The sequence below is a fragment of the Eurypyga helias genome, unplaced genomic scaffold, assembly GCF_000690775.1.
Source record: "Eurypyga helias isolate BGI_N326 unplaced genomic scaffold, ASM69077v1 scaffold14880, whole genome shotgun sequence".
NCBI lineage: Eukaryota > Metazoa > Chordata > Aves > Eurypygiformes > Eurypygidae > Eurypyga > Eurypyga helias.
This window is the reverse complement of record NW_010223951.1, coordinates 22,085-31,755: the sequence shown is the minus strand read 5'-3', so window position 1 is coordinate 31,755 and position 9,671 is coordinate 22,085. Positions and strand designations below refer to the sequence as shown.

At 38.6% G+C, this 9,671-nt stretch overlaps 1 protein-coding gene across 1 annotated transcript in view; it reads right to left on the bottom strand.

Moving 5' to 3' along the window:
- Nucleotides 1-3,509: 3,509 nt before the first annotated feature.
- LOC104514993 (collagen alpha-1(XII) chain-like) overlaps nucleotides 3,510-9,671 on the bottom strand; it is a 28,011-nt gene continuing 21,849 nt past the window's right edge. Inside the window, exons 15-18 of the mRNA XM_010158854.1 lie at nucleotides 8,773-8,961; nucleotides 7,633-7,701; nucleotides 6,410-6,580; nucleotides 3,510-4,003 (exon numbers count right to left, since the gene is read on the bottom strand). Coding sequence (XP_010157156.1) covers nucleotides 3,822-4,003; nucleotides 6,410-6,580; nucleotides 7,633-7,701; nucleotides 8,773-8,961 — 611 coding nt within the window. The 3' untranslated portion in view covers nucleotides 3,510-3,821. The remainder of the gene's footprint in view (nucleotides 4,004-6,409; nucleotides 6,581-7,632; nucleotides 7,702-8,772; nucleotides 8,962-9,671) is intronic.

Sequence of the window (9,671 nt, the reverse complement as noted above, 5' to 3'; positions counted from 1 at the left end):
TCAAAAAATATCAACACATTATTTCACTTCATAATGGTAGTGGACAACATCAAGAACTATGTGACACCTTTAATGTATTTGCCACAGTGGAATTTATTTTGGAAACTTAAAAACATGAATTATTGCATTTAAGATATAATATAGATCGATCGTGCTATTGCTAATATGCCATGTTTTTATACCATAAGGGGCCTTCAGGAGAAAAAAGATAATTGCTTATGATGTTGGTTAAAACTCTTCACGTCTAGCAAAACCACTCACTGACTCTTTATCTTCTTCTTTTAAAAGCATCTCCATACAGTCAGTGCTAGGGCATTCAAAAGACTAAAACAGAATAAAAAACCAAGGGAGGCACACTATCAAATAATGCCCTTTACATGCCACCCTTAACTCCATTTTTGCCTATTATTGCACAGAGATCTCATCAGTGACGCATTACCATAATATTTAGCCTTCAAAAAACGGTAACGCTGTCCTGGTTTTTGTGCAGTTTTCTTATCCACACTATCAAGAATGCAAAGAATGCAAATGTCTCTCTGAGCAAATGTTCGCGAGACACAGAAGGACTATCTTCATTAAGGTCCCCTCTGCAATGCTCAGTCCTAATTCCAAACAAGCAGTAGCCCTTTCCCACCTGCTTGGTCATATCCACATTTTTTGCCAAAATGAGAGAAAATGTGTACACAATTAAAATTGAGCTTTTAAACAATTTCCTTCTTTGAAACTGCCCGACTATGTAAACTGCACAGTTGTGCATGAGATATTTAGGAACTCAAATTTGTTTGCATTTACTCTGCATCTGTATGTCTCCAGGATTTGCTTGGCTTATCTTTGCAACATCTTTCCGAGAAGCATCATCAGTATCCCCAACCACCCTCCAAAAGCCATTCCCCTGAGAATTCCTGGAATTGAGTTGTTCTTCATTGTTGGCCTCCATCAGTAAACATTCATTTATATGCTGTCCAAACATTTCAAGTATTTTCTCCATATTTTGAATGAGCCAGTGAGTCTTTTTTATTTCAAAATGTTCTGTCAGAAGTCGTCTGACTTTGTCAAACATTGGTGAAAGAGTTAACCAGGCTTGGGGATTTTTTAATGAATTAAAAATGCTTATCAGCATTATCTCGAGTTCAGAGATGGTCATGATGCAGACTTTGTAACACTGTGTCTCTAGGAAGTATGCATCCTAGAGCTTGTATCCATCCTGCAGATCTATGAGCAGAAATTCGTAGTTAAAATGTACTGACTACCAATAAGCTTAGGTTTTATTGAATGTTTAATGTTTCAGGCTACCAGAAAATCAAATAGTAACATGTCTGTTAGAACTGATATTAATAAAGAACACAAAGAATACAAGGCATAGTTGGTAGGCATTGGGTGTGTGTTGTGAAGAAACAGAAAAATAATTTAAAATATATGATTTAAAAAATTAAAACTTTCTGTTTGGAGAACAGAAAGGAATATTTTTTATGAAGATATGGGCATCTGGTTAAGTCTGTCGTAGAGACACACTTAATGCCAGAAAAAGACAGATGAGATAAACATATCACAGAACGGTTTGGGTTGGAAGGGACCTTAAAGACCATCCAGTTCCAACCCCCCTGCCATGGGCAGGGACACCTTCCACTAGACCAGGTTGTTCCAAGCCTCATCCAGCCTGGCCTTGAACACTTCCCGAGATGGGGCATCCACAAGTTCCATTGCCTTTATTTAACTGTAATTAAAATTCAGGGAAACATTTTAATCATTCCTCCAAATTTCTACCAACATCTTTTTTTTTTGCCAGACAAATGCATTTCTCTATTGCACATCAAGCTGCAGGACATGTTTTTGATACTTTCCTTTTTTAGAATAAAACATAACGAATCAATGGCTTTGATTCTTCTTTAAATGTTCTTCAGTTCAGCCCAGAATTATTCTCTTAGAGCCTAAAGGGCACATGACTGTAATCAGGATTGCTCTTTGAAATGCCGTTTGTTTGGATTTCATTTCAGTGATAACCCATCAGGTAGTCTGTGGAGTTGTTGCATAATTTCCATTTGTGGACACCAAGATTTTTCATAGAGCTTCCAGTGCAGAGTAGAAGTCAGTGACCAGGAACCGGCCCTGCACATCTGGCTTCACTTCTGTGACAGGTATCTTGCATGATCTTAAGAAACTGTATTCCAGCTTTCCTAATGAAGTCAAAAGGCTTTGCTCCAGGCCCTATGGGAAAAGTCATTTCTAATTCTAAGACAGACCTTCATTAAGATATCATGGATAGGAAGGATCGGCACCAGTCCACTCTCCTCCTCAGTTAGCAAGTAATTCTTCCACTCCACTGCAGTTTTGTTGTCCTTTTCTAAATCATCCATCTCTAGGTCACCGCCTCTAGGTGAGCTGCATCACAGCCAACACCGTGGTCAAAGCTTGTGCAGATGCAGAGTAGCCAGCTCATGTGCGGTCTCAGCAGCATGGAGCTCAGCAAACACCAGACACCCGTTTCTCAAGGAAGCTATTTACTAATATTGGGCTCAGTGCTGCCATGGCTACAGTGCCCACAGCCCATGAGGAGTTGAAATATGTACGGCTTTAGGTACTACTCACTACAGTTCATGTAGTTCCTCAGGTGGAAAGTCTGTCTCTGCAACAGCCATCCACCAGACAACCCAACAAGGCAGCAACTAAAGCTCAGAGCCTCTCTTCCATTTTCTTCACCAAATGTCTTGCAGACTGAATTTGTTATAAGTCTCATTCACACCTCAGGCAGAGGAAGCCTCTCCTGCTTTCATCCACCCCCCTCCAGACACCACAGCCCAAATACCAAATTCCCATTCTAGCTGATTTTTGGTAGCTGGCATTTCCAAACGATTGAGTGAATAACACTAGTCGAATACACACACATCAACCTCACCATGCCTTTCAAAAAATGAAGACACATTTAAATTTTCAGTAGTTTTATTGAAAAATGCCTCTTTCATTTCAGAAATAAATAATATAAGGCAGTGAAATTCACAATTTGCAGTTAAAATATAAAAGCAGCAATTCTATATCCATAGTCTTGCAAACAATTTCCAACTGCTTTTGATAACTAAGAAACATTGTATTCTGGGGGGAAAAAAAAAAATCCATACTAAATATACAACAAACATGCAATTCCATCTCTGCAGGATTGACTGCAACTTGGCATAAATGTTACTGTGTCTACAAACAAGGAGATTTCAGACGTTATTAAACTGTATCCAGTTGATACAATGGCTTCAGCTACGTAATGTTTGTGGTGTTTACAGGAGATGTACAAGAGCAGTATATGCCCTGCAAAGTGTAACTAAGAATAGAAGAAAACGACTCGGAAGGAGAGGGAAATTTCTGTTTCTTTTTTAACTAGATAATGCAGACCTGTGATCTGACTGAACTGCAAACATGCATTTGAAAAAGAGGAAAAATGAAGAGCTAAAGCAGAGAGTCCTTAGAAAATTTGCAGCAGCTATGTGGTTATTTTTGGTTTGGTTTGCCTTTTTTTGTTATTATTATTTCTTTGTTTTTACATTATTGTAATGAAAAGGCAGTACTGGGATAACTGAATGGACATATTAACCTGTATGCAGCCACTATAAGCAAAAATATTTTACAAGCATTTCCAGGGCAATATGAAGTCTCTAGGTACACACACTGCTATCCCCGCATGAGCAAGATACAAAACAGGGGTGTGTCTGTTATGAAAAGACCAGAAAGCTCTATTGCAAAAGAAATTATGTCCCCTCCCTGCGTGTATCTGCAAATGCAAGCATAGCAAAACCAAAACCCACCGACCAAAGAAACCAAAACAAGGCGCAGATCTTTTACGGGTTTGTTTTTGCTTTTCTTGACAGGGATCTTTTCCAGCGCATGTGCTCAGGGTACTCGGGCGAATGCATTTCAACGCCATAGTCCTCATACTCGTCCTCTCTCCTTTCTGACTCCATAGGTACTATAAAGGGTTCACCTTCAGGCTGATAGGGTCCACTTTCAGGCACGTATGGTTCTGGTTGAAAATAGTTGTCCGATTGAACATAAGAGTTATCGCATGTCTTTGAATCCACATATACAATGAACGTTAATTTGTCTACATAATGTTAGTCCAATCTTATTTCCATCTAATAAATATATAAATTAATAGTTCGCTGGTGGTACTTCTCAGTTTTGTTCATGAGCAAAATGAATGGCAGTAAAATAATTAGAAGTTTAAAATTCATTTTGAAAGGCTTTGTATTTATATTACAACAAACATTGCAGAAAGAGTCTTAAATTATGCAAGGGACCAATTACTGTAAAATTGGAAAAGAAAAAAAAACAACCAACCCACAAAGCAAATCAAATTAAAATATTATTTTACAGCTACTTCAGTAAATCCAAGGACTGGACTTTATTTTAAAACTGCATAATTAGTAGAAGACATGGAGCAGCTAAAATGAACAGGCGGGTTTGGCATATTCTGATTTTCTCTGAGAACGGGAAAGTAAGTGTAAGACATAACTATCACGAGCGGCAATATACAGTACACGTCATTTTCTCGTGCTGTTCCTCGTAACAAACCGAGTTACAGCTGGTGCTTCAGGAACACCAAAAACTACAGCAAAACAGAAGAAAAATAATTATAAAACTTTGGTATTTATAACTGCAGTTACAGAATCCAACAAGATTACATATGAAAAAGGCCCATGCCCCGATTCAGACATGTTGGTAACAAGCAACAGACAGGTAGGTTTCATAAGTTGTCAAGGATGTTATTCCGGCATATAGCAAGCAGCAGCAGGCTTTTATGCAAAAGCATCACGTAGAGTTGTTAACAGATTTTAGTGGATACGGTCCCATACAAATCATTTACAAGCCACAATTAGTTTACTATTTACATAAGTAATTTCTCATTTACCAGGTTAACTCTGTCTCTTCTAATGGCATTACCTTTGCTGGTTAGTAGTTTTATAAGCCTCCTTCACCGCTGAGGCTTTTGATGGTCTGGGTCTTTTTTTAAAAAAGAAAGACTGTCTATTTTATTACTGAAATGTAACAGGCTTAATGAATTGACATGACTGTCCTTTATCTCATTCGCGAGTTGTGTTAGTAAAAGGAATCTCATCTCCCCATTCTATGAGGCCAACATGGTTCAAAAACCATATCCATGGTGAAATATCCATACGGACTCATTTTCTAATAAGCACGTGCGCAAACATCTCAGAAACAGGATTTTCATGTATTCAAACTGTAAGCAGCACTGGCGACTTAGAAAATGTGTTAGCCGAAACCTGAAACAGGTCAAAGATGATGTTAGTCTTTTAAAAAGTCCATCTGATGTGCAAAAACATACTGTCATCCAACTAAATACATAACAGTTAAGTCATAGGCATATATTTATATATGTATACATAGCTTCTTACTACAAAGAACACTGCTGAATCACAGGTACAATTTTCTTTTTCATTTAAATAAGGATTTTGTGTGAAATTTGAACAATCACTTGGCTCTTTAACCAGCAGCACTGAGTCTGCAAGTGTGTACATATATATATATATAATCTTTTTTTGTCTTTCTATGGGTACATGCACAATACATTAACAGCAAACCATATCCAATAGTAGTATCACACACACTAATTTTGAGATGTTGCAATGCATACATATTAATTTGTTAACAATACTGTGGTCCTGCAGGATCCCTATGTTAAAATATATTAGAATCTTTTCAGTCAGAAATTGGTGGCCGCTGAGACCTTTTATTTTGCTTCCAGAAGCAGCCCACTGTTCGGAGCTACATCACAGAGTGGAAGGCCGATACGACCCAGGGGTAATCAGAGACTCCATGGTGTTTAACTCGGTAGATAGAATATGTAGGACAGTGGAGTTTTTCGGTTGTCTGCACTGTATCACCGAATGGATTTCCTTGGTGGAATTTTTTTTTTTTATGTCAAGTATCAATTTTGTATAAATAATCCTGACATTGCTCAAAAAGAGACACACGGAAATTGCCAACCACAGCACTCTCTTTATTTTTCAAGAGAAACATGGAGAATTCAACCTTGTTCTGAAGACGATTGGAAGGGGTGGGGATGGAGGGGGGAAAAAAGAAGAAGAGAAAATGGTCACTTAAATCCTATGAGCAACATTATCAACTACTAACCATCTATGTTTAAGAAAAAAAAAAAAGACTAAAATACTTAATTACCACTTCCTATTTAAAGCAAATCACACATAACATCAAGGAAACCTGCATCCAAGCCCAAATGACTGCTCATATACCTGCACATTACAATGAGGCAGGCCTGCTCATTACAGCCATTTCCTCCTGATTCAGTATGTCCAGGCTAGCAGGACTGTCTCATGTAAAGCAGCTCAATATGAACAGCCACCTCTGTGAAGGCTACTGGAGGCAAGTTAAGTTGTTCACAACCTACCTGGGAATCCTTGGCCGTTGTAAGGGATGCTAGCACACTGGGAGGAATCACAGTATCCTGGTGGCCCTGGCGGACCTCGAATACCCACGTTTCCAGGACGACCTGGTGGCCCTGGTGGTCCCCGTGATCCTGTGGAGCCTGGTGGACCAGTTCTAGATTCTCCTTGTGGACCTAATTTTGAAATTGAAAGGTTGGGGAGTTGTTTTCTTAAGGAGCCAGCTTGATAAAACAGCTAACATTACTGCTGTCTAGACTACACAGCCTAGGCTATGTCTTTGGTGAGAAAACACTTGTGCTCTGTTGCTATATGGGGGTCAACAGAAAGAAAAACAAAAGAAAACTAGAAATATGACTCATCATTAGTTGCTTCCCTGTGTGTGGCTTCCTTAAGGATTTATTCACAGAAACTGATTTAGTAAGGTTTGAGCCAAGTAAGAAACATCAATGAATTCTCTGATTTATTTCTCCTCTGTGTAAGATATGAAGATCTCAAGGGAAACTTCTAGATTAGACAAACACATTGGATTTCAATTAAAATATAGGAGTACATTAATTCTGCTACCCTCTAGCCCCAGGATAGATGAGGTAATGTTTTTTTTGGAACCAGTCTTATTATGGTTAGCAGAAAAGTAAAGCTTCAAGTAACTGGAGCTACAATTTGCTGCGAGCATCTTACGGGTCCTGTCACGAAAAACTATGTTTAGCCTAGTAAACTATAAGCAGAAGCAAATGATGCAGCTGATTTCTGCCAAGGCATCGGTGGACAAAACTGCATGATACAGAGAGCAAAACTAATGGTCAGATCATCTGACTATCATCTGGTAATTCTGCATGTGGGAGTATTTTGTAGCTGGGGGACAACTTGTAGTTCTGTACTCACAAGTAAGAAATGGAACCAGATACCACAAAAGTATCATGTGATAACACTTAAAAAAGATCTGTGAAATATTTGGACAATGTATTTTAATGAAATACATTTTCACACAAGCAAACCTGCCAGATGAGTAAATTACAAGATCAAAATTAATACCTATTAGCAACAACCAAAAACCTTTCTAAATTGCACTTTTTTTGCAGAGATTTCTAGTAAACTCTAATATATGTCAAAAACATGGAGTGAAAAGAGTAAAGCATGTTCAATCACCATGTGTAGTTTGGTTCCCAAGGAAGAAATATATTTTTCTCCTACTTTTCTATAATCTGATAAAACAAGAAATATTTACCAGGCGGTCCCGGCAAACCTCGTGGTCCTTGAGATCCAGTCCCTCTTTCACCTTTCTCTCCAGGCATTCCTACAGAATAATTTTTTTTTTTTTAAAAAGCAATAAAAAACAAAGGAAGGAAACCACATCAACAAATATTTCTTCAAGCTCACTCATTTGTATTAATATTTAATTCCCATTACTTAATGTAACAAGGCTGCTCAAACCTTGTTTTGTACAGATGTCCAAATGTGCATTTGGGAAAATAATTTGGATATAAATATACCAGCCTAAAAATTAAGTAGGATGCAAAAGTAATTTAGTGTAAATAAACTTTCACAAACATAGAAGAGTCTTTGAGATATTTAAAACACCACAGAAGCTTATGATTTCAAACTACAAACAGGAAGTCATTTTCAAGATTGCATACTTCTGCTATGAAGAGTGCTTTACACTTTCTTAGAAACAGCTATGATGGAATAAGTTAAACAAAGAGCAGAATTTAGAAATTTGTTCTTCCTTGATTTTTTCCTAGTCATTTTTAAAGATTAGATTAAAATATGTGCTAGAAAACACAGCACTGAGTCTACACTACAGTAGAGTAGCTAAAATAAACAAAGACCACAACATAGTAGAGACACTCCGTCATTGCAGTGATCCAAGGTAGCCATAAAACAGGTTTACTCATGTGCTCAAACTCAGTTCAGAGTCGCTTCCCTCTTTCAGATCACTGCAAAGAGCCAAGGATGTAGACCTAATTCTTTCAACTCCTACTTTTTATTCTTGGTAATGACTCATTTTCTCTCTTAATCAGAGTTGTGTTACTCCAAACAGCCTTTCAAGATGTAGCTGTGTAGTGTCAGAGGAGTTCTGAGAACATTCGCTTTCCTGGGATATCCTGTGGAAGCCTAAGAGAGCAGCCAAAATGTTATACCAGTTCGTGTTTCATGAAACATGAGCAAGGGAGAGAGAGGAAAGTAGTGATGTAATTAACCCTGTCCTCCAGAACATCAGTGTCCCTCAGGCAATCCAACTGACCTAACAGGGTACTGCGAGGTGTGGGCTTCCTAGTCTGACATGGTAAAGGGATCAGACTGCTCCTCTGGCGGCCTCTGCACTATGTCCACTGTAAAATATACAGCTGCCTTGGAATTTACTCACCTCTTTCACCAGGTGGTCCTTGGACCCCAGGAGGTCCTGGGAATCCTGGTCTTCCTCCAGGTCCAGGCTCTCCTCTTGTCCCAGCAGCTCCTGGGGGACCAGGTGGTCCCGGTGGCCCTGGCTGGTTACGGTTTGAATAATAATCATTCGGGATTTGATTCAGCATTTGATTGAATCTGCTCATTTGACCTTCAAGGGGAAAGAAAGATGGTTCAATAAGCCCAGTGAAATACATGAAAGACTTATCAGAGTGGGAAGGAATAACAAATTATCTCTCTTCATCAAATCCTGTTCTTGTTCCTATTCAATGGCTTAGTGATGAACTAGTACTGAAGAATTAGGAAGACTTAAGATGAATGTCTGATAAGAATGCAGAACATAAATGGAGGAGGGAGGGAAGAGAGGTAAAGGGGACTTTGGAAGTCAATAACATCAACAAAAAATAATTTTAAAGCAATTGAAGTCACAAAATTAGCACTTGTTTACAATAGTATTGCTCTCAGAGTTCTAATTAAAGTTTGCTTCTACTCTGAAGAACAGAAGGGACTTGTTACACTTCTGAAGGTGGAGTGTTACATTTCTGTGTACTTTCAGAGCTCAGAAGCTATCCCAAACATGGTATAAGTTGTTCATGCATAGAGCTAGTAGCACACAGTCTATGAAGTCACTTTCTTAAGCTTGTAAGATGCATGGGCTTGTACCGATATATCTTCCGCAGGTAGGCAAATTTCATTTCCAAAGAAAGGTGTCTGAACAAAAGCACCAGCATTGTGAATCTACGCAGGAAGGAGCCCTTAACTTGGGGGGTGGGGCGGGGGAACATCTAGCCCTACACAATTAGTGCCCTAGCATAACCCTGAAGAGATTAGCTGAATATGAAGAAAAAAATAAGGCAGGGA